The following is a 27,434-nucleotide window of genomic DNA, read 5'->3' on the forward strand; positions in this document are numbered from 1 at the left end:
AATTGTTTGTGTTCGAAGTATGAAAAAATGCTTTGTCTTTCTCACGCTAATTTCAGCATCCTAGGTTTAATTCTGCAATCATATCATGTTTTACAAGCAATATAACACTTCAGTTTGTCTCATTATCGGTTTTCAACTCTAAGCCACCCAGAGTCATTCTGGAGTTGGACAGCCTCTAAATTTAAATAATAATCACCACCACCACCACCACCACGCTTGTTGCACTTGATGTCATACCAAAAGGTCTTGAAAAGCACTTGGACACAATAGGAATGGATGGAATCTCAATTCATCAGTTACAAAAAGTTGCATTACAGGTAGTCCTCACTTAACAACCACAACTGGGACTGGAATTTTGGTCACTAAATGATGCAGTCATTAAGCGAGGCATCACATGACTGGATGTGATTTTACAACTGTTTTTACCATGGTTGTTAAGAGAATCAATTGCTTCCTATTGATTTGGCTTATCAGAAGCCAGCTGGGAAGGACACAAATTGCGATCATGTGACTGCAGGAGCCTGCAACTGGTTGTAAATGTGAGCTGGTTGCCAAGCATCCAAACCATGATCACATGACTGCAGGGGTGGTGCGATGGTCATAACTTCAAGGATGGGTCGTAAGCAACTTTTTTAGCTCTGTCGTATCTCCAAACCATTGTTAAATGAATGGTCATTAAGTGAGGATTACCTGTACTTGGAATAATGAATATATTACAAAGGTATCGTTTGAAATCCTAGATCTCAGGAAGGATCTGATAGTCAAAAGTACCGAATCCATTTAGAACTCTTTGGTGAATTGTGTATAATTCATAATCCTCATAACTGAAGCTTCTATGTCCAATTAAATATGGAGAATTATTAAAAAAAAAAAAACAGGAGCAACCTATTCCAAGACCATCCCCAACCCAACCCAAGCAAGACACAACAATGAGAAAATGTTCTGACTTTGCACATTCTGTTCATCTTTAAAGCAAAAAGGTTTTCCTAAGGGATATCAGGAAGAAAACAGTGCTATTTATTTAATGGGTAGGCATTTTGGACAGCTGGAATACAGGGGAACAATCAAACATACTTACCACAGGACCTGGGAGGCCCGGGAAACCTGGTGGTCCCTAAATTGGAAGACAACAATATTAATCAGATGTTGCCCCTGAGAATCAAATCTCAATTTATGCGTGGGGCATATAGACAAAAAGAGAGAGCTGTTCTAAAAAATGAAAGGCGAGTCGCTCCTTAAATATCCCAAGTGGCTCATTCATGGTGCAATTATTATTTAGGAGGCAAAGAGAGAAATAAATTACTCGATAATAAATGAATGTAGTTGACTTGTGCCAATTGCTCCCTTACATGTGGTGAGAATCTCCACTCCTGCATCTTATCCTGGGCTGATGCCCAAATATTTAATATTTAAGCAAAAAATGGGGGCAGAACCGCCCCTATCCAACCAGATCAGAAACCAAAGGGGGTGGAGTCATATCCTTCCCCACCTTGTCATTCTGCTTCCCTCCTGAGCCCAATGAAGGAATAATCCAGATTAGAGAATGAGTTAATCTCTCCTAAGAGACTGAGCAGGTATCATGCAGACTGCTTGCATCTTCCAACAGCAGCAGACCACTGAGATTTCTTTGCAGAGGGAAGCTATTTCTCCTTTGGCTCAAAAGGAGCTGGGCAAGCAGGAAGCCCCTGGTTTTCAGTCCCTGACCAGTCCCTCATTAACAACCCTTGTGCATCACCATGATGATGTAATAGTACGTGGGAATGACCTTGGGAGACAGGAGGGAGACCCGCAGACTGGACAACCAGCATGTAAAAGATGTCTCAACCCACAGAAGGAGGGGAGGCGTGGGAGGCATTTCAGAAGGGACCTTCCCAGAAAGTAAAAGGAGAGGAGTCTTGTAAGGTTCTGTTAATGTAACCTTACAATAAAGACAGAGTTAGTACTCATGGTTTTACTTCTTGTCTGGACTAACTTGAAGGTCTAACAATGAAAAAATGATGAACTAATAAAGCAGGCAACACCTGTCAGACAACAAACATTGTAGATAACAATCGGTAGCTATTTCATATATTCTGAACTAGCTGTGATGGGAGATTGCTCAGAATATAATTCATAACAAAAAGAGGATAATTTACCGGAAATCCAGGTAGTCCAATGGGACCAGCAGGGCCTGGTCGACCTAGAAAACCTTTAGGTCCCTGTTAAGAAGGACAACAAAAACAACAAAACAACTTCAGTGGTCATATTTCCTGCTAAAATTTTCTCCCAAATGAGATGACTCTCTTCATGTTTTGCCTGCAGCCAGATTTTTAACCCAAACTCATCACGATGCAACAGATGACTAGGCTGGTCATAAACGTAATAATCATAAACGATACAAAACTGAAACTATGTTGTTATCTCTTGTTCATTAGCTTGATTACTTCCATGGTAAGAGGAAGTCTCCTGGAGTGTGGAATCTCAAGGTTTAAGACTCCTCCCCAGGATGGAAAAGTTGGTGTGAAAACTAGAAATAAATTTCAGCATTTCTGTTGGCCTAAAGCCAGCCAAGAAAAAGGACTGCATTGGATGGAGGAAGCTGATTGCTGTGGTTTATTCTTGTCTTCTCCCTTGATTTTCCCCTGTATCTTCCTTTCCCACCCCATTGGCTTTTCTTTCAGCTAAACCTAGCCCTACATAAGGAGTGTATAAGGGGCCAAGGTGCTGAAAGGGTCTTTCTTGTGGAAGGCAGCTAGACAACTAGAAGCTGACATACGTCATACTGTCCTAGTCTGGATGCATCATTTGAGTGTAAAATTTATCTATACCCATCTCCTTACCTCCCTACTTCCCTCTATCATCCATCCATCCATCCATCCATCCATCCATCCATCCATCTCACTAGCTAGCTATTTCTGGGAGTTACTTCCTTACATCCAAAGTAAGGATGTAAGAGAATTAAATCACAAATTCTAGAGGAATCCACAGTGGGGGAAAATGCTAGTCATAAACAAAAGGCCCCATGGCTACCTGTGGCAGGGGCAAGTGATGCAGCAGGCACCATGACATCTTTTATGCCATGGTGTCATGGCACACATGACATCATTGTGCCTTGTACTAGACACCTGTGCCAGTCGTATATTACTATTCTAACAAGATTGCTATCGTTTGTCCTTCTACCACACATTGTGGAACTCTGGAGGGGAATGTGGTAATACTAACTAGCATTTCCTCTCCGCCAACGGTTCAGTGGTTCTATAAGTGCATGGGCCTTTGTAAAGGTTAAACAGCAATTAAGAAAAGTAAAAACAATTCTCATCTAACTCATCTGGTCTGGCAATTTTTTTCCCTAGGTAATACAATTCCACTTCCCTCTTCACAAAGAAATCTGTAATGTGGGTGTGGTTGTGACAAGCCGAATCACCTAATGAGCCTCCACAGCTGACAGTAGATTTGATACTAAGCTTTTTTAGGGCTAGTTCAACATTGTATTATGCTGGAAGCAAAGTAGAAACTTTCTTTTTCTTTACTACTTGAGTTTTGCCAAAAATAATACAACACACAGGCAAGCAAAGCGTTTAGCTGAGATTACAAGGGAAATGAACTCACAATAGCACCATCCAGTCCAGGAAGACCTCTTTCTCCCTAAATAATAACATAATAACAGCAAGCAGCTTAGATGAAACATAACTTAGATTGGCAGGGAAATGCTATTATATAGAACTTTTGCTTGTTAAAAAAAAAGGGGGGGTTCACAAAATGCAAACTACAAAAGTTACTTTTGTGCCAGCCTCAACTCAACCATCTCATCCCAAGATTGGGCGGGGGGGGTGTTAAAAAAAAAAGTTGTGTACTAGTGTGGGAGAGAGATGGCTTCCTGATCAAAGACTTAAACCCAATCTGTGTAGATATTTACCAGAATGTCTTAATTCTGGACTTAGTTCATACAGAGTCACTGTTCATAGCCAAAATGTTGGCAGCAAAAAACATTTGATTGAAAATGAATTAAGAACATAAAAAGAAATCCTCAAGCTTGATCAGGCTAAAGGCCCAATTAGCCTGGCATTCTGGGTCCCACCGGTGGTCAACTAGACGCATCTGGGCAGCTATCAACTTAAATAGGAAGTTGGCTGCTTTCTTCCATTGATGCTCTCCAGCAGCTGGCATTCAAGGGGCATATGCATAATTTATCTATGTGTTGTATTTAAAAAGTGGGTCCTTTTATCAGGCATATTTTTTTTCAATTCTTAGCTTCAGTGGTTCATCTGGAGTTCTAAGAAGCAAATTCATTTCATTATAGTCAATGACCAGCAAGAGTTCTAACATTTTTATAGGCCATTCCTTAAATGCAGGCATAACCTTTCTGAAACTGTCTTTTTCCTCCCAAAAGAAAACTAAACATTTAATTGCTTAGAGGTGTCCCCTGCTACATTACCTTTGGCTGGACATTTCTTACCTTCACTCCTTTAAAAATTCCTCGGGCAAAAACAGGTTCACCTTTTGGGCCTTTTGGACCAGGACGACCCTGGATATAGAAATTAAGAAAACAAGAACAAAACATACTCATTAGCAAAAAGAGAAAAGGTCAGTCTGAGTAAACTCAAAGCTTAGTTATCCTGAAGCTGAAGCTAAAAATCAAAAAAATGCAAAGAATTCATTCGTCCCCTTGTATTCTACACATTCTATTACAGCCATGATGGGTGCACCGCTGGAAGACCACAAGGACCTGGTTGGGGATAGATTGCCATGGAGAAAATCTATCTATGTGGTTACTATGCGTTGACACCAACTTGATGGCACACAATCAATCAATCAATCAATCAATCAATCAATCAATCAATCAATCAATCAATCAATTCTATACACATTGAAGACTTTATATGCCAACTGTTAGGAAAGAATCTCTTTCTTCAAAGGCCATCATGGTTTTGTTGCTCTGAAGATATGCTAAGCTACACACATTACTGAACAAGCCATAGCTAGTTTATGGTTCACAGAACATTCGATGTCATGATACGCTTTGAATTTGGGATAGCCTGGTGTTTAAATCCAGCTATTGTGGTCTACAAACCATAAATTGTGGCTTAGAATACTGCTGTTTATTTATGGTTAGGTTATGGCTTGCTGTAATGTATAAATCTAGCCACTACCATAGTGCGACTTCCTCATAGGATCATCTAATGGCCTCTTTGATGCATCTCTAGATACCCATCCACTTCTCAAGATAGGAAAGAGCTGATGTGATGTGGATTTGTGACTTTCTGCTTTGCTGCTAAAAAGGGAAAGAAATAGACTCTCCATATCTTTTCCCCACTTTATTCTTGAAACAGTTACAAGGAAAGCTGCCTTAAAAACCATTCATAGTAGTAACTGTTTAAGATATAATGTCCAGACCTCTTTCCCAACCACTTGTCTCAACCTAGGACAAAATCTACATCAAGAAATACCAGTGGTCCTTGTGGACCAGGGAATCCATCTGATCCAGAAGTACCAGGACTCCCAATGGTACCATTACAGCCATCCAAACCAGGAAGACCTCTGGAACCCGGCTGGCCAGGGTGTCCCTGTTCAAGGAAAAAAACAGAAGAAGCAAAAATTAGTATTTCTTAATCACTTCCTAATTTTTTAAAGAATGCACAGTAATGTAAACAGTTGCCCCAAAGGAAATTGGTTTACATTTGCATACCTGCACTTGATAACTCCACGTGTATATTTTTTTATACATTTACTCCATATGTAGGCTTTGTATACTTTACACATTTACTCAGCTATAGAAACGGTAAAGATTTATCGAGTTTCTAAGCACTGTAAGGTTGATGTATGAGCCCAGTCATCCCGCAGGGTTGCAACCACTCCAAAGGCATTCTTTCTCCATTAGATGCCCACAACCTTAACCAAATGTTTAGGGCCCTCGAACCATTCTTTATCCTTCCAAATGTCATAATCATCATCACTGGGGAAAAAAAAAGCTAAAATAATTTTTAATCAGTTCCTCATTTTTTAAAGAATGCACAGTAATATAAATAGTTACTGCAAAGTCAATTTGTTTATATTTGCATACCTGAACCTGATAACTCCACACGTTGGATTATTGAGACGCTTAATCAGTTTTAAGGGTGTGATGTGATCATACTGAAAATTCACAAAATCACATTCTTATCAAGGTGTTGTCCTGACACTTTGTACGTGGACCGAACAGACTGCTGTGCTTACATCTCCATGCAGATTTCCACACGCTCTGAAACTAGGACTGCAGATGGCAGCAGAAATAACTTTATGAGAGCTAGCTAATCCTGGGGCTTTCAGTTCTGAATATAAAACAAAATGAGGAAGGAAGGGTGTGTGTGTGAAAAAAAAGTGGCTAATGTTTAAGCGGTGTCTGCAGGGGTTAGAGATTTTGATACCATTTTTTCAAGAGACAGGTTAGTCTTTTGCCACCATACAAAAACAAAGAGGTCTGTGGCAACTTTAGTCACCTTTAATGCATCAAAACGTTTGTGGATCAAGCCCATTTCATTGGAAATCCCTGTAAGTGTTCATATGCTCATAAAGGTTTAGGGGATGAGAGAAAAAAGAGGAAGAACGAAAAGAGGAAAGGTGAAACTGGGTGGAATTATTTTGATTGTCAAGTGGCATAGAAACAAAATAGCTTCAGTAGTGGACTTTGCCATAAAAAAATACACAGTGGTATGTCTTCAGGCATGTAAATGGGTTCTATTAAGTGCAGGATTGTTAGCTAACTGCCTTCCCCTCCTCCAGTTATGCACCGGCATCTTCAATGCATCAGTTGCTAAAGAATGTGGCACTCAAGCACAAATTTAACAGAAGATCCATTGGGGCTGAAGAGTTCAGTGGGATGGACTTCTAATAAGAACATTTAGGACACCACACTTAAGACTTCACCAGCTAAGAACATACACTAGACTTACAGAACAGGAATTCCAGTGAGAACAGGACAACTGAGGCTCAGAAGAAACAACGGATGTGGGACTATTCAAGAATTCTCACTCTGCATGCTTCACACATTTACTCAGATTACAGATTACAGAAACTGAGTACTGTAACACAGTAAGGATTTACTGTGTTTCTAAGTACCGTAATGTTGATGTATGAGCGCAGTCAACCTCCAAGGTTGCAATATCTCCAAAGGTATTCTTTCTCCATTAGATGCCAACAAACTTATCCAAATATTTAGGGCACCCTGACTGTTCTTTATCCTTCAAAATGTCATCATTGTCATAAAAAAAGTTAGGAACATTTCATCCAAGGAGGGTTTTCACGTAAGGAGCGTAAATGGTGGATTCATCCGTTTAGTATGAAAACCCAGAGGATGAATGTCATCCGCACAAATCCATATCTTTAATTGTAGTGGCACAATGCCAGTCCTGGAACTGAAGTTATTTTAATGCCAAACAGTGCCAGACCCCACACCACGTCCACGGTCAACATCTCACAGCTTAGCTATATAGCCGATATTCAAATAACTTCTGTTGCAGCTGACAGAATGTACAACCAGTCATGAAATGATCTTCAGATCTGTGCCAGAGATGACATTACCTCCAGCAAGAATGAGAGAGATATAAAAAAGAAAACAGGAAGAATTTTGGAAAATGGCAGTCCTGGGTCCTAGAGACTAGAACTTGTGTTGTAGTCCTGGCTGAGGTGCTACATTGTCCTGTCTAAACTCACTTCTCTAGTGTGACTGGTATTTCCCAATATGCTGTATCTAAAGGCACTTGGTAGACATTTGACAAGACAGGATACTGTATGGAGGGGCAACCAAGAACACTTGCTTTTGGGAGGGAGTGATAGTGCCCTGCTAGAGGACATACTTGCCAGAAAAAGATCCCAGGTCAATTCTTGAGAATTCTAGTTGAAAAAGATCTAGGGGGAAAACAGTAGGGCCTTGGACAGTCCATATCACACGGAGTAGAGAAAACAATTACTACAACCAGTGGATTCTGTAAAAAGAAGGCTACTTTAAGTGTCCAGGGCTGCTCGGAAAGCCATGTACTTCTCAAACCAAAGCGATTTTGTTTCTGAGCCATCATGCAGCTGCCTATCATGCCCGCCTATATCAGGAGTATATTATGTGTTGATCCTGGACCTACATGTTGGGGATGCCCAGCAAACTTCTGATTTTTTAAGGATTTTTCTAATTAAAAATAAGTAGTATAAAATAATAAAATGGAAACTGTTTAGCTACCAATGGTCAGTCTCCAGCATCACACTCACCATGGCAAGTAGCCCATGGCATGCACTGAATATTCCCAAATATGCTCACCACTTTAAAATATGGTTGTACCACTTTTAAAAACATAAGCCTGAAAGGCATTCCTTTGGCTGTGCAATTAATGTGCAACAACTCAAAGAGCATTGCCAAAAGGATAATGAGGAGGAGGAGGAGGAAGAGGACGGAGATAGGGAGGGAGGGAGGGAGGGAGGGAGGGAAGAAGTCTTGCAAAAACTTAAAACACTCATTTTAATGTCTTTAAAACTTTCATCTGCCTGAAAAATCAGGTGTTGGTCCCACCCCCTTGTAGAATGCAATCCTTGTCATGCCACCATCAGTTAGTGTGGCCCTTGAACTGATGGATGTTGTGCACCCAGCTGAAGAGTTAATCCTATAAAGGGAAAAATGTAAATATACTGTAAATCTCTGTAGTAATTCCTTGTTTGGGGCTTGGTAGTAAAGTATCTTATGTCAACACACCATCTTGTAATAAAACATAAGCACTGACCCACGACAACTCAAAACTAACATATGCAATTCTTCATACATTTATTTACATATTTGGTTTTATAGCCAGAAGGTTGCAAATATCTCCTGGGGACAAGCTAATCCAGTAAAAATTAGAATGCCATGTGTTTGTAAAGGAAGTTTTTCAGCCCAAGATTTCCCTCCCTCTCAGCCCAACTCACCCCACAGGGTTGTTGTTGTGGGGAAAATAGGAGGAGGAAGGAATATTAGTACGTTTGCCCCCTTGAGTTATTTATAAAAAAAAAAAAAAGTAATAATAAAGGTGGGATCGAAAATAAAATAAAATAAAAATAAATAAATAAATCCGGCAGCCCCAAACCAAAGCAGATAATCATAGAAGACGACAGAAGGTTTATGGATGAAATTATCTTCTCCTTTCACATTTGTGTAAATATCCAGGAGCCACTTTCTTATACCCGAATCTGGTGCTCGGTGTTTCAAGGTGTACAGATCAGTGCTAGTTCTAAGACGGTGTTACATCTCTCTTCATTCAATTTGGCTTGTTGGTACAATTGTCCAGGCTAAGGGCCACACCTGGCTCTTGAATGATGAACTGGGATCACACCCCCAAAAGTGAGCTAAAATTTCCTTTTAAAATGAAAAGTCAATACCGTTAACATGATTATGCTCCAGCCATGCCTCATTAATACTTGATGAATATTTATTTATTTCATGAATAATGAAAGAAAGCAGAGCTACATTTCTGTCTCTGAAGGTCAGTGTGAAAGGGATCCGGTCTTCCATCTTAGCTTGCTCCCATCATCTCCTACAGAGGATGCAAAACAGCCTAACGTTTTCTTCAGGGAGAATAGGTCTACTCTGTGATGCTTCCAAGACCCTTCAAGTTCAGCTGAGCTGCCAGTGCAGGACATCTGCACAACTTTTCACAGTCATTTCACAACTGTTCTGGAAACGATCCCCAAAATACCTGATTTCTAGCTCAAGAACTCTTTTGTGTCGAGATTAGATTTCTGAATTTCCTAATGGGAATTTTTTTTTTAACAAGCATTGAATGCCTGAACTGAACTGATAATACTCTGCTGGGAAGACAGCATAGAGATAAAGCTCACATCACATCTGAAAAGGGAAATGCTTTCTTTCAGGCTCCACAATGTCAAATAAAATCACAATCCTCTTCAAATGAAAGGCTCATTCAGTTGAAGCTTCCTGTTTCACATAGTGGGCTAACCAGATGCATCCACTATCATGTCCTTCTGTTATTTCCTTGCCACTGACCACCACTGAACAGGAAGTTACTGTTTAGCTTCGAAGCCAACAGCCTCCAGGGATTTGACTAATCATCTCGGGAGGCCACCTAAGCCAGTAGCCAAGCTGTATCTTCAGCCACAGATTGCCATCATTTAGCTGCACACTGCCTATGAAGGCAATTCCACTGCTAATCCTACATCGACTTTCCAAGGCTGTCTTGGGCTACAATCCTCATTATTCTCTATTCAGGTTATGTACAGAGCCATAGAGATGACCTTGGAGTAACTACATGGCAATTACAAAAACAAAAGCATGCATTAAGCCCAGGAAATAAAGAAAGAGTGAGAAAGAAGATCAGATTGGTTCTGCCCTAATTCACTACTGTATAAGAGGGGCAGAAGGGAAAACACAGGTAGGCTTTCAAGATTCTGTTACTAGAATCTATCTCAAAAAAATAGAATTAGAATTGCAAAACAGAAGTCCAGTGACCTCGACTACCTTAGAGGGCTTCCAGGTTGGCAATTAAATGCCCACTAGGCTACTGCCAATAATGATAATAATGAGAGTTGTAGCCAAACATCTAAAGTTCTAGCACAATGATCGAAGGAGACAAAATGTTGTGTTGTATTTCTTTATTTGTCAAATTTGTCACCGCCCATCTCCTCCGAATAGAGGGACCCCGTCTTTTATTTCTAAAACAATCACCAACTTTCTATATTTCTCTTATGCCATTTCTTGGTATTTTTTTTTTCCTCTCCAAAGCTAAAAGCCACCAAGTGTTTCAATGTCTTCTGTCAGAGAAAGTATTTTAATCCTTTATGACAGGACACACTTTTTTTTTTCAGCCAAAGGCCTGACTTGGCCTTTGAGTGGTGTACTGAATCCACTCCAGAAAGATGTGGGGCCAAAACTGAATCTAATTTACATTTGGTTAACGTTATATTAGGATGGTGAGGACTTAGATGGGGGAATGCCAAGAAACCCCAGACTGCAAATCAGAATGGGGATGAAGGGGCATTTCAAACAAAGGCAAGGATCCACCACACTGCAACTAAGAAAACCACATGGAGATGTGCATGACATCACCAAGGATCAAGAATGATTGAAGGAAGACTTGACTGTTGCCCAAAATTAATGAAACATAGTTGTTGAAATGGATCCCCGTGTCTTCAATAACTTTTTCTCTTTGTCACATAAGAATGGGTGGCAATTTCTGGAGGGCTTTTCTTGCCAAACCAAGCCTTTTGGGAGCCTTTGGAAGCTCTGCATCATTTAAGTTGATGCACTAAATTGAAAGGTCTGAAGCCAAAATCCTAGACACACGTAGCTAAGTGTCAGCCCCTCTCCAGTGAAGGAAACTTATTTCTAAGTAGACCCAAGCAGGACGGATACAGTACTTAAGGATGAGGGAAGTCAGCCTAATCAGAAGGCAAAGGCTTACGTATTAGGAGCATTAAAGGGGCCTCTTGAGTGAATGCCAGATACTGCTTTCCAAACAGCCTGCGGTTTTGTTTGGTTTGCTTTTGAACCATGCACACATGAGCTGATAGAAGCCAGTCCATATGCTATCGCTCCCCTAAATGTTTCCATTTAGCCAGCCTTGTGTTTTCAGCTGAAATGCTATGACTTGTGCTTCTCAACTTCCAAACTTCTCAACCTCCTTCCGTGGGAAAATCTAAACATATGCATCAGGATGGGGTGGGGGTTGAGGAGAAGGAATGGGAATGTGACAGGCAGGTGGGGGTTCCTTCAGGCCCCTTCTCCAGTACATGTATGGCTAACTAGCCATAAATACAGGGAGCAATAGCTGTTACAGCCAAGATTTCCCCAGCCAGCTGCAGCCACACGGAATGAAACCCATCTGTGGGCAGTTTCTTTGGTAAGACCTGTGGTGACCTGTTTCCCTCCCACCCACCCATGTACAACCACCCTGAATGTTGAACATGTTGGGCTCTTCTTGCCATGCCCGCATCCACACTGCGATAATTGGGTCACTGCCTGGTCACCATTCCTGTAGCCTCTTTACTACACAGCCAAGGCCTGTCACAGAACCCTTGGTTAAATCTAGGTTTCTCTGGGGTTTCAAAACTGCACATTGAATTCATTCTGCTGCTGCGTTTTAAGCCACAGGTTTTGTCCTTAATTGCTATTATGAAATAAAGCAACAGGGGTGGGGGTGGGGGGTAAAATTAATGCCTTCTCTCCAAAAAAAAAAAAAAAAGGAAGGAGAAAAAGAATGAATGAAAACAAATAGAGGAGCCAAAATGTGATCTGAAAGCATCCAATTCTCTGCTCATCCTGATTGAATTAAACTAAATTAAATCTGCATGTTCAGTTTGTTTCTTCACTCTGTTTTATGTTGCTGGATTTAGTGGTTATTATTTTTATTTGTATTGTTAGTATTAACAAATAGGAAGGAAGGAAGGAAGGAAGGAAGGAAGGAAGGAAGGAAGGAAGGAAGGAAGGAAGGAAGGAAGGAAGGAAGGAAGGAAGGAAGGAAGTGGACAGCAAGGGTATGACCTGAAATCTTTCAATTTTCTGCTCTGATTAGGAGTGACATAACTAAATTGCCAAGGGGAGAGAATTAATTCCTAACTTCCACTGTCTGTCCCACTAATTAAGGTCACATGTTGCATACAGTAAAATAAAATAAGAAAAAACGCAAGTATCTGTACAAATAATTACAGTACTGAAGCATGACATAAATTACTTTGTGGAGCAAAAATAAGGAAAAAGATGAGGATGGGCTGATGGAACATTTTTGTTGGTTTATGGATGTTGGTGCTTACTTTTAGGGAATTATGTTCCATTTTGTCTTTAATTTTTTTTTAATGTCGGTTCATTAGTACACCACTTCATGTAGAAAGACAGCTGGGAAAGAGTGCAAATATATCAATTGACAGAGGAAAATTGCTATTTTCTCCAACAGTCTTATTCTCTCCTAGGAAGGGGAAAAAGCTGGCTAGGAAGGACATGTGTCAAGCATCGAGGCCTCTCATCTCTCCTTCCACTGGAGATGCTTCCACTGGACTGAAGGGTCTTTCAAATCCCTCTGCAGACTGCCATTCAATTTGATTGACTGATTAGGTGCCATCAAGTCACTGTTGACTCTCATCAACCACGCAGATAAATTTTCTCTACGATGATCTATCCCTAACCTGGTCCTTCAGCTCTTCCAATGGTGCAACCATTGCTACTGTAACTGAGTCCATCCACCTCGCTGCTGGTCGTCCTCTTCTTCTCTTTCCTTCCACCTTTCCCAGCATTATGGACTTCTCAAAAGGAGGTACGTCTTTGCACTGATTGATCGATAATGTGCATCAAGTCAATGTTGACTTTTATTGACCACATAGATGGACCTTCTGTGGGATGATCTGTCCTCAGCCTGGCCCTTCAGATCTTCCAGTGTTGTCCCATCACCACTGCAACTGAGTCCATCCACCTTGCTGCCGGTCGTCCTCTTCTTCTCTTCCCTTCCACCTTTCCCAGCATCGGAGCCTTCTCCAGAGAGCTGGGTCTTCACATAATGTGACCAAAGTAGGATAATGTGAGCCTGGTCATTTGTGCCTCGAGTGAGAACTCCGGATTGTTTTGTTCAATGATCCATGGTTTGTTTTCTTGGCTGTCCACCGTATTCTCAGGAGTCTTCTCCAACACCCAAATTCAAAGGCATCAATACTCTTCCTATCTTGCTTCTTCAAAGTCCAACTTTCACTTCCATAGAGTGCCACAGGGAATACCATGGCTTGCAGGATTCTGATCTTTGTAGGTAAAGAGGCCTCATGGCATATGATTATCTTTTTCAAGGCCTTCATGGCTGCTCTACCAAGTGCTAGTCTTTTTTTAAAAGCTAAAGCAATAAACTGAACGTTTGCAAGTATGCATATGCCTAACCAATTCCTTCTTGGCTACAGAAGAAGAAATAATGGATCCTAAGGTTGATGTGGCTGCACTTGCTACAACCCCAATGACCTGCTATTTTGTGGTGGTCATTTGGGGTCCCACTGGCTGTTGGAGTTTCGGTGTCCGTTCTATGGTCCAGACCTAGCCGAATTACTTTTTATAAAAGTAATTTTATTGCAGATTATATTATACAGATAAAACTAACACAATCTACGTAATACAAAAATATTAAAAAGGGGGAAAATTAAGAAATAAACAAGGGCAGAAAAAGAAGAAAAAAGGAAAAAAGGAAGAAACCTACCACTTCAGCCCCAGCAAGTATAATAAATTTTAACAACTTATCATTATTGCTTAAAGTAAAACTAGCCCTCTCTTCAACTCCTATCTCACCCCATTCTCTATAAACAAATCTTTAAAACCTCATTTCTTCATCTTAATCAGCAAAATTGTTATCAGAAATAACAATATAACTATTACAAACTATATCTGCTAAACCCAGTTTGAATCCTTCCCTTTATGTTTATATCCTTCCTGTTTAAACATAGCCCCCCATTTCTTCTCTTCAGATAAACGAAATCTTTAAAACATCATCATACAATCTTGATCAACAAAAATCCATGAAACAGTACCAAAAATAGCAACCCATTTATGCTAACCTTGATCAAATAAACCGATTTTGTGTTCTTCCTTCTTTCTCCCAACAATCTTTAGTTCTCTCAAACGAAGTCCTAACATTTGCTTTCTCACACTCTCTTTGCCTCTTCCCCCAGACCTAGCTGCACTACTGAGTGGGTGAGGGTTCCTCTCCTACTTCACCCAGTAGCAAAGGAATATCTCCTTGTAGTAGAACGAATAGCTGCCCTACCAACTTCATACGATCACCTTCACCATGGCATTTTTTGTTGGACTAGCCAGTAGCACCATCAGTCAAGGACAATGAAAACATGTATTTGAGTTCAAATCCAGAACCATGCTTACTCATGGTGGCCAAAAGCCACACTAAGAGAGACGCTTTGTGCACTTAAGTCCTGGGGAATCCAGAGAGACTTACCGGAACTCCATAAATTCCAGGAAATCCAGGAACACCCATTGGGCCCTAAAAGGACAAAAAGGAATACAATTGAGTGTTTGCCTTTTTAATAAAACAGCTGCAAGTCCAGTTCATGAGGCATGCTAGCCCAGAACAATGATGGGTTTAAAATCAGGGATGTACTTGCTGCAGATAATGTTTTTGTGTTATTCTAGTTGCATTTTGGTTTCCAGTCATGACTAACTCTTTATGGAGATGGTTTCTGAGATTCTCTGACAGTGGGTGGGCTACCGAGATGTCAAACACAGTGGCAAGAGAAAGTCTGTGAACCCTTTAAAACCATCCATAATCCAGCAGTACTGTAAACTAAAGTGAGAGCAGAGCTTCATCGATTAATAGATAAAGAGATCCTGGTTAAACAAACACAGAGAAGAGTCTTCCTTTGCTTTTGAGTCACACTATCAACTCAAGTAGCTTTCCAATTCTGGTAAAAGTCTACACTTGTACACACGATGTGGGGAGGATGCTAAAGCAACTGCGCTGAGCCCTTAAGAGGTCACAGCACCTGGACACTTCCGTCGGCAGGTTCTGATGGGCACTCTGGAAGGGGCACTCTTCAAACATTTTGCACAGCTGTAAGAAATAACTTTTAGTGAAATACACACAGTAAAACAGTGCATATGTATGATAGCAGATTGTTGGTGAACTTTCAGTAGTTTCATTTCCCTGGATATACTGAGAACTGTTTTGTGCCCCAAATGCACCGCAAAATGTAGCAGCACAAGACTGTCTCTGAAGATGTATGAGAAACCTAAAAGCATGAATGAACTTACCTTGTCTCCCTTCATTCCAGCTGCACCTGGAGGTCCTGTTACACCCCTCTCTCCTTTCAGTCCTCTCACGCCCTCTGGTCCAGTAAAGCCTTCCATGCCCATTGGTCCTTGGTTCCCGATTGGCCCTGGTTGACCCTAAGAGGAAGGAGTTAATGTTTTATTTTTTCTACCCAATAATCTTTCTGCAGATCCTCCTCCTAATGTGCCTCAAGCATAAATCAGCAAACTACTGAGAACAAAGTCTTCAACTGAAGGTCCATGTTCCACCTAAAGAAGAAGAGTGAAGAAGGTGGCATCAATATGGTCAGTGCTATAGCAAACATAGAGCCATAAAAGCCCTTTGAAGAATGTCTATCTTGTATGTAAGCAGAGAAGTTGGGAAACTGATTTCTCAGAATATCTCAAGATGTAGAGAGTAAAAAAGACGATATTGACAAAGATATGTGAGGTCTGTTGCCCAGATGACAAGGGTAAAACATTTTAAGCCACAACAGACAGATAATATTCAGAAGTGACTCAGCAGACACCTCCCTGATTCACTGAATTACGAGGAGGAGGAAGCCTTGAAAACTTGGCTATTCCCCCAGACCTTGGGGTGGGGTGAATGGGACTCCCTTGGTTGTAATTTTTATGTTTTGATATGTTGCCTGGATTGCCATTGGCTCTCTGGATAGGGTCTCACTAAAATAATTAGTGAGAGCCAATTTGGTGTAGTAGTTAAAGGCACCAAGCTAGAAATTGGGAGACTGTAAGTTCTAGTCTGCCTTAGGCACGAAGCCAGCTGGGTGACCTTAGGCCAGTCACTCTCTCTCAGCCCTTAGAAGAAGGCAATGGTAAACCACTTCCAAAAATCTTGCCAAGAAAACTGCAGGGACTAGTTCAGGCAATCAGAAGGAATCAACACTGACTCGAAGGCATGCATGTGTACACACACACACACACTTGTGTAGTTGTTTTTGTAATTTGTTCCAGTCTACTTTTTGTATTTTGTTATTTTTATGTTCTCTTTATTACTGGTGAGATGACCAGAGTTGGTTGGCATCATAACTGAATAAGTGAATACATATGTTCTCTGGGGTCCCAAAGAATAGAGCTAGATGTCAAACGCTTAAATTTTGAGAAGGTAGATTTCAGATGAACTTAAGGTGGAAAGCCTTCAATTCAACTTAAGAAGAAAGAGTTCAGCTCAACATAAGAATGAATCAGCAGTTTTAGTGGCTGCACTATAGGTAGTCCTCGACTTACGACCAGAATTGGGACCAGAATTTCTATTGTAAGTCGTTGCAGTTGTAAGTCAAGTCACCATGTGACCGGACCCAATTTTACAATCATTTTTACAGCAGTTGTTAAGCAAATCCAGCTTCTCCAACAGGTGTTTTTTGCTGGAAAATGGCAAAAAATGTCACAAAATGTGATCAGATGACCGTGGGACGCTGCAACTGGTCATAAATGTGAGCCAGTTGCCAAGCGCCTGAAATATGATCATGTGACTGCAGGGTGATGTGACTTTTGCAATACTCAGAAGTGCTTTACAGGCCTTAAAACACCTATTCCGAGGCTGTTGTAACTTCAGACTGTTGTTAAATGAATGGTCGTAAGTCGAGGACTACCTGTACATTGTTGGAAGTCAGTCCAAGGAGGGAACAATTCCATTTTGTGGTGGTTGTTTATTCGTTCAGTTGCTTCTGACTCTTCATGACTTCATGGACCAGCTCACAACAGAGCTTCCTGTCGGTCGTCAACACCCCCAGCTCCCCCAAGGTCGAGTCCATCATCTCTAGAATGTCATCCATCCACCTTGCCCTTGGTCGGCCCCTCTTCCTTTTGCCCTCCACTCTCCCTAGCATCAGCATCTTCTCCAGGGTGTCCTGCCTTCTCATTATGTGCCCTTGTGTGGTAACTTCTGCTAAATATCAAACTTCACTGCATGCAGATACTTCAGAAGAAAGTGCATTCCATTCCATTCACATGTGCAGAATTTTACCCCATCTATTCCAGTGATATCAACAACCAGCCCCCACTCCCCACATCTTCCAGAAGCCAAATAAATAAAAATTAAAGAAAAAAAAAAGATTTAAAAAGTCAAATCAACTCACAGCTGCAAGGAAGCTGGGCCTCTCTGTTTTAACTACAGAGGTGATGATAAATCTGGCCTATCTCGCCACAGTTTTATTCAGAGAAACGTGGAATGGAAGGGTGAGGGGTAAATTCAGAAGCTAAAATCACAATGCCAAGTTTCTACGTCGAGTTAGAATGGGCTGCCAAAGCGAAGGTTGATTTGAGGACTGCCGTTCTTATTCTTGTACTCTTGTTGTGCGGACTGATTTTATCTTTGTGTTATTTTTTCCCTTTGTGCTTTTTTAAACACACAAAAACGCTTTTATAGGCGCTGGGACTTTGCCCTTTGGAACAGGGCAGTATTTTGTCACATCTCTCAAAACTGTGCAAAGCTGCCCTTGGAGCTCTGGGGGACAGGCTGTTTTGTGCTGGCTTTTGCTATTGCTTGTAATATTTTCTGTTCAAGTCCAAAGCTGGAAGCATTCATGCCCTCAAGTGGCCCCTGGATGTTTTCAAGTGGAAAAGCCCCAAACCCAATAATAATAATAATTATTAAAAATCGTCTTTCCGATAATCACAATAAACATTAATCCCGTTGCTAGAAGAACATTTCCCACTCTTTTAAGTCTTTCCAGCTGATATAATGATGCAGTGTCTAACTGAGTAAGCTACAAGTCCGGAATTTCCCCATTCGAATTGATTCTCACCTCCTCCAAGAGCTTGTGAAGCAGCGTTAGGCAAGACACTGCCTCAAGATTTCAGCCCTGGTAGAGAAAGGAAAGTCTCCTCGGAGCTGAGAAGCTGGTATCTACGTAAACACATCCATGTATTTTTCTCGGCAACAATCTGGAACAGGTTTTCTACTGCCTTCTGGGCTTTTAAAGTTTAATTTTATTTACTTCCCAGTCTAATATACTGTACAGTATAGACCTGGGATCTCTTATAGACTTCTATCCAAGTACAGATCCAAGATTAGCAGATGATGCTACCACCACCATCAATAGGCATAAGGCAAAAAACCTGGAGAAGATAAATATCATTTGTTAAGACTGCTGTTTGGGGATGGAGGGAAGTCTTTGAGCGAGACCAGGTTGAAAGTGCAAAACATAAACGCCTCCTTTCCGATGTAACACACATTCATACTCCTGGGTTGGGCTCACACAACATGTGAAGTCCTTGGGCAGGTAAAAAAAACCACAGCTGCTGCATTCACATCCCATGTCAGATTGAAAATCGAATCTGCCTCTCCGCTCTGGTCATGCAAGGGGGGCCTGTGGCTGGTCTACCCTCCTCATGAGGTAGATGTGGTTGTGGACCAGATAACAGACCTTCTCAGTGGGGACCACCATTTTAGAGAACGCTTTCTCTGGTGGTATGAATGGCCTCTATTCTATTCGCATCTGGAAACCTAGCCCAGATGGTGTTGTTCCAGCAAAGTTTGGTCCTAAGGTTAATTTAATGGTGCTTGATGCTTCAGTTTGTTTACCGATGTCAGTTTTATTATTTGTATATGGGTTTTGTTGTTGTTTATTTGTTTAGTTGCTTCCGACTCTTTGTGACTTCATGGACCAGCCCACGCCAGAGCTTCCTGTCGGTCATCAACACCCCCAGCTCCCCCAGGGACGAGTCCGTCACCTCTAGAATATCATCCATCCATCTTGCCCTTGGTCGGCCCCTCTTCCTTTTGCCTTCCACTCTCCCTAGCATCAGCATCTTCTCCAGGGTGTCCTGTCTTCTCATTATGTGGCCAAAGTATTTCAGTTTTGCCTTGAATATCATTCCCTCAAGTGAGCAGTCTGGCTTTATTTCCTGGAGGATGGACTGGTTTTACATTATGTTTTTTGGTTCTGATCTTGCTATACCCCACCCAGAGGCTGTTTGGGTTGGGGCAAACTATAAATATTATAAAATAAATAAATATAAATATTGCAAAATAAAGGAAGATTTGCCCCAAGAAATAAAGCAGATTCTGGCTTAAAACGACAGCCTCTTACCCAACCAACAAACCAGCAAACCACTTACCTTGGTCCCACATGTTGTCTGAAGCCAGTCAAAGTGGTGCTGTTTGGATTGCATTATGGAATATCAACCTGGGCCCAGAGTTTGGAGGGCCCCCTAAATTCCTTAGTTTCCATTTATTGCCAGATAGCTGTGTCCTTCCACCTCCATTTCTCAACCTGGAGCTTATGTGACCGTGAAGACTTCTCAAAGTGAATTTTGCTCCTGGGTTGATATGGAGCCCCTCAAAAGCATGTGGGCCCAAACCCTCTCAAATGGGACCTGTGGTTCAAGGACACACACGGCACCCACTAACCTAATATGCTTGTTGTACCTATAAGGAAGTGTTTTGCACAATTACAGAATAAGCTGTTAACAGCTCCATTACTCCCATATGATCTTTCCTCTGGTAGAATAAGGCCATCCTCATGGCCTTCAACTTGATCTCATCAGGAGCTTGAGATGCTAAGGATACCTTCTGCGTGGATGCAGATGCCCTGCTACAGAACTACAGTCCTACCCATTTGACTTTGATGCCATGAAGTGATATATAATCACAAAGGGACTTTCAAAAAAATGTGCCAGCCGGTTCTTATTTGACCCAAGCTTCACCTCAAAGCTATTTTGGTAGCTCTGTGGACATATATTATGTATCGCAGGAGCCTACGATTAGACAGAATGAAGCAGTGGACACTAGATTTCCTGAAAGCATTCTCATTTGTTATTTCATGCATTACTGTTGCCCTTCAGGGAAGGTGTGTAGGCCATTATTTTGATGGCAGACTTTTAGCATCCTAACTTGGAAAAAGAAGCAAGTCAGCCTGGGTTGCCACTAAGAGGATGCACAAGGCAAAGGGAATAATCCATATTAGAAAATGTGCAAGGGACCATGAACAGGAAACAGGAAGGATCTCCTAAGTTTCACTTCCTTCTCAAGCTGAGACCAACTTTGCACATGTCATATTTGAACTCTATCCTCTGCTTCTCCCAGATGGTTCAGAAAGCAGAGGATGTGCGAAATCCAACCAACCACCCTTGCTAAAACCGATCACCCCAAGTGGGCGAGGCTGTCCCCAGGAATGATGGAGCAGGCGCCAAGCCCTTCTGTGGGGCTGCTTCTCCCCCACTGCCTCAGCTTGCAAGCTCTTGTGCCACCAGTGAGGATCAAACCCAATTGTTTAAACAACATCAGAGGCAGTGAAGGGATCGCTCTAGGCCAGCCGGAATGCAGATAACTTGCAATTATACCAGATCCCATCCACGGATTTGTCAGATTAGCAAGGGCTGGGAAGTGCTTGTTACCTTCTGCTTAATTGAGAACAAAAATGAGGCTTTGGAATGAACGGAACTAGAGAAATGCCAGGAATTTACCCTTTGTTTTAAGAAGCAGGGACAGTTCAACGTGGGTTTTGGAGACACAGAGCAAACTGCAACCAGCCTCAGTAGCAACACAGCTTAAATTCTTAAAAGCTGGCTTTGGGAAATTTAATTGTATGCAGATGAACCTTCTTCTATTATCAGAGGCTATTGATAATTGCCATTGTTCTCATCACAGAAAGCTAGTTATAACTTACCCTGCATTAGCCAAACATGATGCAACACAGGACAGCTCCATAGCAGGGGTGTGTCTTTCTAAAACGTTTTCTCCCTTTTTTTTGGCAATAAACACCTAAGGAACATCTAGAACATCTGTTCTGCTTTTTTTTGGTGAGAACTTTTATTTGCTGCCAAACTCAGGAGAGACTCACCAATCCACTAACCCCTTTCCTCACCTCAAATGCCCTCTTTTATGGTCTAGATGTCTAAATTTCTTTTAAAAAATAATCTAGAAAACAACTTTGGTCAACAATGAGCTTGGCACGTATCCCATTACAAGTCCCATCATAGCCAGAAATCCTAAGAGAATTCCAATTTTGAACAGCACTGGGGATATTTTTAAAAACTGCTTTCCAGTAGAGTTTTCTTAATTTAGATCTGCCCTTCACCCATTGCAAACTGCATTGCACTGAAAAATACAAGCCAATGCTTGTATTTTAGTTCTCTGGCGGACAAATAGTAAAATTTCTGTGTGTACATAATTCTCCTAGAAAAATGATGAAAAGCAATTGCAGTGGGGGGTGGGCAACTTGGTGCTCACCAGAGCTTTGAATTTCATCTCCAAACAGCCTTAACAACATGGCAGTGGTGGTGGATTCTGAGAACTGTAAACAAGTATAAAAATCAAATGGAGCATCAGCCCTCTGGGCTCTCCAACGGTACCAATCTCAGCCGAGATGTAATGTCAGGCTTGATCCTGGGCTGGACTCACTTTTAGTTCCCAACCTGCTACGCAAGGGTCACTTTTTAACTTTTTTTCCTCTATACATATTTAACTTCTTCCTTCTCCTTTTCTTCCTTTACAGCTTCTCCTTATCTCCCCAACCTTTCCTCACTCCCCTCTTAAAAACCTAAGTTCAAATAATCTACCAAAAAAAAAAAAGTAAGTTACCAGGGGCCACTGAAGGCATCTTGCTGACTTAAGTGAAGGACAAGATGGCACCCCCTTCCTTTCCATATCCAGAAACCATCTGAATTGGACATTGTCGGTTACGACATCACCACAAATGTACTTTGGAGATATGGTTCTTCACCATGGCAGAAAGTTTAGGAGCAGAAGAATAGACTGCTAGGTACATCTGGCCTTCCAGAGATAAGAATGCTAAGCAATTTAGAAGGGACATCTAAGGTACCATCACCATTGTCCCCTAGCATCTGCTGTCGTAGAAGCAGTTGCTTTAGTCTGCCTAACAGTAGCAGGGGACACCTAAGATGACATATACCAGGACAGGAAGAGAATACACTGCCTGAGGCAGGACTGTTATTGTACCCACTGTTCTTCTCCATGTCCTTTCTGGGGTCTCTGTTCTAGAGGAGACAAGACCACCATGAACTTTATATGCAATGAAACAAGTGCTTTGGACAGCCAATTTGAACATGGGACTTTGCTTCTATATATGATAACAGCAGCAAGATGTCTACACACACAGAGGTAGAAGGACTTACGAATACCTACAATGGAAGAACGGATGGTGAAGTTAATGGAATTGGCTGAGATGGCAAAACTGACTACTCTGATTAAAGAAAAGACTTTGTCTAGCTATGTTTCTACTTGGAAAATACTTCTGGACTTTTTGCTTGAAACCAAAATAAATGAAATTTTAATTCTGGGATTTGATGATTAGAATTGTTTATGGTTACAGAAACATGGTGCATTATTGCTAATTTTAGAGTCAGAGGTGAATGTATTTTATATATGTACCAAACAAAGTCACAAGCTGTTCTTTTTCTATTCTTTTTTTCCCCCTTTCCTTTCTTTTTACTGCACTCTTAATTTCGCTCTTCTTCTGATCTTTTCTTCCCAATTCTTTTTTTCCCTTTTTTATATTTTATCTCTTGTTGAAATTTAACAAAGTTTTATGAGGACAGCCAATTTGTAGGGCAACAGATGGGATTTGATTCTGCCATCCATCCTGGGTAGGACCTAGAAGAAGGCTTTGCAAGGGAAGGTCTCACCAGATGTCACCACAGAGGAGTTTTTGCTGTTACTTCTTGAGAGACGCCCGCCTCACCTTTTAAAGGGGTTGCTGCGCACAGGACTGGTTGCCAGCTCTTGCTGACTTGCGCACTCTCTCTCTCTCTTACACACACACACACACACACACTTCAGTTTTGGATGAAGATAGCCAACACTCCAGCAATCCCTTATAAGGTATGCACTGTGCAAGAGAGATTTAAAGTTGTCTGGTCTACTTCAGCTCTGATGAGAGATCATTTAAACCCGTTTTAATCATTCCCCAAGCCAATCACTTGCAAGGAACTGGGTTTTTCAAAGTATAATTAACAATGCTTGAGTAGTGACTAAGCTCGCAAAAATATAGTCGCAGGCAAAAGACAGCCAAAGGTGAAACGGGTTTGTTTGCGTTTATTTTTTTCTGCCGTAGCTTTTATAAAGCTTTTTATCCTGAACTCTCTTTATCTGTGTTTTTCCTTCTCACTCCATGTCCTTTGGGTGTTCCTTTCTGGTGGGCAAGGAGTTTTTCTGGCTGAGGATTGGCCAAGTCGACCCTACTATATATGGTCACATGCAGGCAAATCCCATTGATTTCAGCATGTCCAGCCAACAGATTTAACGTGGGGCAGCCCGACTGAACTCTCTGCCTGTGAGCCCTCGGGTCTTGTTTCTATCCTGAGCTGCAGGGCTTCTGATAAATTAATATAATTTATTAGATTTGTTATGGTTGCCCACTCTGGAAAATTGTAGAACAGTGGTAGGCATCATGGCTCCAAAGCAGAAGGACCTACATTCAATCCCAGGCATCCCCAGCTAAAATGGTAAAGTCCCACATGATGAGAAAGACCTTGATATCTACTTCTACTTTTAGAGTCAATCAGCCTTCTCCAACTTGTTGTTCTCAACTGGTGTTATACAAGTTCCCAAGGCATACAGAAATCTCTAGACCAACATTTTTGGAAAACATCAGGTAGAGGAGTGACGAAGCAGACAATGCTGGGCTGGAAAAATAATCTGATATAGTACTCAAAATGCATAATTAACCTATAGAAGTTACTCCCCCCCCCCCGCCAAAATGTGATGGCCTGTAACCTTGATGGCCTTAAAAGGAGATTGAAGAAATCGGTGGAGGACAGGTCTATCAAGGGCTACAAAGACAATTTTGTACAGTTGCCAAAGGCAGTGGATTAAAATAAGCACCCACTATTCACTGAATTCTTGTCTCACTTCTTTTCCTGGCCAGAGAAATTCCAAGGCTGGATTCATGCTACACACTGTGGTTTGCTTCTGTATTGCTTAGCGTATCTTGGGGATTCAGCCAGTGTGATGTATAACACTGACCCTCACTCACACATTCCTAGCTAGGTAGTGTATTCCGCCCTGAAAGCAACATACGGGGGCGGGGGGGAATGGGGAGGGGTAGCACAAGTCAACTCCCAGTGAGAAGCAAAGGGTCTGGCAGTTTCATCTCACTTGTTGGCTTTCCGAAAGAGATGCAACAATCTATTGCACAGTTACACTCTCAACTCTAAATGTATTTTTAAGCACAAGGAAAATAAAATCCATCTTATTAAAATAAACATGCTTAGTAAGTAAATCCTCCTGAACTTGGTGGAGATAAACTTTCAAGTAAATAATGTGCTTAAAACTTTATCCTTATTCCAAACGTATTGTCTATGGTTCCATTAAATCAATCTTCCTCAATCTGCTGCCTTGCAGTGATCTCAGGACTACAATCCCCAACATTCTCTTGAAGCTATAATAAGCATCCAAACAAAGTGGACTGCATTATTCATATGCTTCCTACCCCACCACCTTTGGAAGAGGGGGCATTGCCAGTATTGATCTCAGCATTATCAAATACCCATCGACTTGTACCAAATCTGCAGAAATCAACAAGGTTTAAACCTATGGATTGTTGCTTTGAGACAGGAGAATTCTCCCAATTTTTAAAATAAATATTACCTTGTGGAGAAAAAGTCAGCAAAAATAAACACAAAACAAAAGGGGGAAATAGAAGAAAAAGAAATAGGTGCAGTTGAACAAACAATGATTTCCCAGTTCCGTACCCATGCACCCAACTCCCTAAATTCCCCTTTGGGTATTGCATTCTGTACAGTTCAGGTTACAAGCCCTTCCCAAGGAGGACTGAACTTCATCAGGTGCTTTACACATCATGCTGGCCTGATCAGATTTGGAATGCAGGCTGGAAGGCAGGGAGCAAGACAGAGACTCAGCGTTCACAACTGAAAAGCAAAGTAGGGACTGAGGAATAAAGCAGAGAGCTTCTCTGCAAAGGGAACCAAAGGACTGGAACTCTTAAGACTCTACTGTGTGTCACTGGTGCTTTGCTGTTGGGTGACATGTGCTCAGCAGGGCTGGGCTGAGTGTAGAACTACAGAGATGGAATGCTCCCTGCCTGACATATAAGTCATTGTCCAACTTTATAGGGCCCTCATGAGTTTCTCTGCAGACCCAAGGGTCTTAAATTGAGCAGCACTCGTTCTACCACTTTTGAGCTTGACCAAGAAGAGGAAAGTGTCACCCAACCTAGGGCTCCATCTTCCAGACCCTCTCAAATGAACCCGGTGCAGAAATATGGCATGTCCTCACACATTCCTTGTTTTTAAGAAGCCACAGAACCTCGCTGCAGTTGTTACCAGAGGCTACAATGACTGTGCTATCCTGGAAATAACAAGCTGTAATTAAAGAAAATCCCATGATCAGAATGACCAAGGAAAGGATTTAAGAAAGAAAGAAAATCTCTCTTCTCTAATGCAAGCAGACAAAGCATCAAAAGGCCCGAGTTCCTCATCTAGAATTCTCACTGGAAAAGGTTTATAAAATCATCAGCTCATTCCAGGAGTGCTTGTCATCATTTAAATAAAGTCCTTGGCCTTTTTACTATGTGGCTGTATTAGCACTCCCAAAGGCTGTTTGTTCATCTGTTGATATAAAGTGCATGTCCAGTTTGCTTAATCTTTGATAGACAGCCCCAATTGTTTCCAAAATCCCCTACAACAAAGGGCTAGAGGGGTCTTTGGTCAAGCTGAGACCCATAATTCATTGAGGCTTCCTGTCTCTCTATGGCTGGAATTCATGACTGTGCAGAATATTCAATTGTATAACAGGCTGAGGCTTAAGCCAGTCCCTTTGTACACCCACATCTGAGGTCTGGTCAAAGATTTCACCTGTCAAGATTTTATGTTCATTTGTTCATTGATGAGAGGCAGAAGGAAGCACGGCTGCCCCAGATTGTTGGGAGCTACTGTGCAGCTATCAGCAATCTGGCTCTGATCACAAGATAACCAGCCATCTGGGTCTTTCCATAGCTTCAGGGAGACTGATATGAGCCATAACAAGCAGGTCTCCAAAATAATAAAAATAATTCAAGAAAACGAAAGGTCAGTGTGCTTAGAGAACCACCATGGAAAAGCAGAGCTTTTTCAATACGCAGTACATAATATTATCATACAAGGGCTCCTAATGCAACGGAAACCTTTGAAGAGTTCAAAGCTATGTTTCAGTTATGTCAATATTCCCCCCGACACACACCCAAAAAGAATGTGAAGTATTCCTAAGTACTTTCAGAAGAGATCTAAGAGAAATGTATTAAGAATTAGAAGGTCCAGAGAAGATCTCTGATGAATCCAATCAAGGACACTACCCACTATGGAGGAATGGTTGGTGAAGTTGACAGATTTTGGTGAAATGGATAAATTGACTTCTTCGATTAGAGCAGGGTTTCTCAACCAGGGTTCCACAAGAGGTCACTAGAGGTTCCCTGGGAGATCACGATTTATTTAAAAAATTGTTTCAAATTTGGGCAACTTCACATTAAAGGGATAATGCTCATACTTTATTTTTAGTTTAAGAACACTGTTCATGCATATATACAGGCCTACATGTGAAATGAATATAATAATTTTGTAACTTCTGGCCTATATTTGAGGCTGAAGGTACAGCGGTTCCCTGAGGCCTGGGAAATATTTCAAAGGTTCCTCCAGGGTCAAAAGGTTGAGAAAGGATGAATTAGAGAAAAAACACTATCTACATTTATTGGTGACTGGAAGCCTCTTATGGACTTTTTGTGTAAAAATGAAAAAAATGAAC

General features: G+C 41.4%; 1 protein-coding gene across 2 annotated transcripts in view; it reads right to left on the reverse strand.

Annotated features, from left to right (window-relative positions):
* Positions 1 to 27,434, reverse strand: part of COL4A6 (collagen type IV alpha 6 chain) — a 174,713-nt gene that overhangs the window by 63,918 nt on the left and 83,361 nt on the right. For both annotated transcript variants that reach the window (XM_063313371.1, XM_063313370.1), the window contains exons 4-10: positions 15,716 to 15,850; positions 14,904 to 14,948; positions 5,427 to 5,543; positions 4,436 to 4,504; positions 3,589 to 3,624; positions 2,136 to 2,198; positions 1,079 to 1,114 (exon numbers count right to left, since the gene is read on the reverse strand). In XM_063313371.1, coding sequence (XP_063169441.1) covers positions 1,079 to 1,114; positions 2,136 to 2,198; positions 3,589 to 3,624; positions 4,436 to 4,504; positions 5,427 to 5,543; positions 14,904 to 14,948; positions 15,716 to 15,850 — 501 coding nt within the window. The remainder of the gene's footprint in view (positions 1 to 1,078; positions 1,115 to 2,135; positions 2,199 to 3,588; positions 3,625 to 4,435; positions 4,505 to 5,426; positions 5,544 to 14,903; positions 14,949 to 15,715; positions 15,851 to 27,434) is intronic.

Source organism: Candoia aspera, chromosome 12 (assembly GCF_035149785.1).
Source record: "Candoia aspera isolate rCanAsp1 chromosome 12, rCanAsp1.hap2, whole genome shotgun sequence".
Classification (NCBI taxonomy): domain Eukaryota; kingdom Metazoa; phylum Chordata; class Lepidosauria; order Squamata; family Boidae; genus Candoia; species Candoia aspera.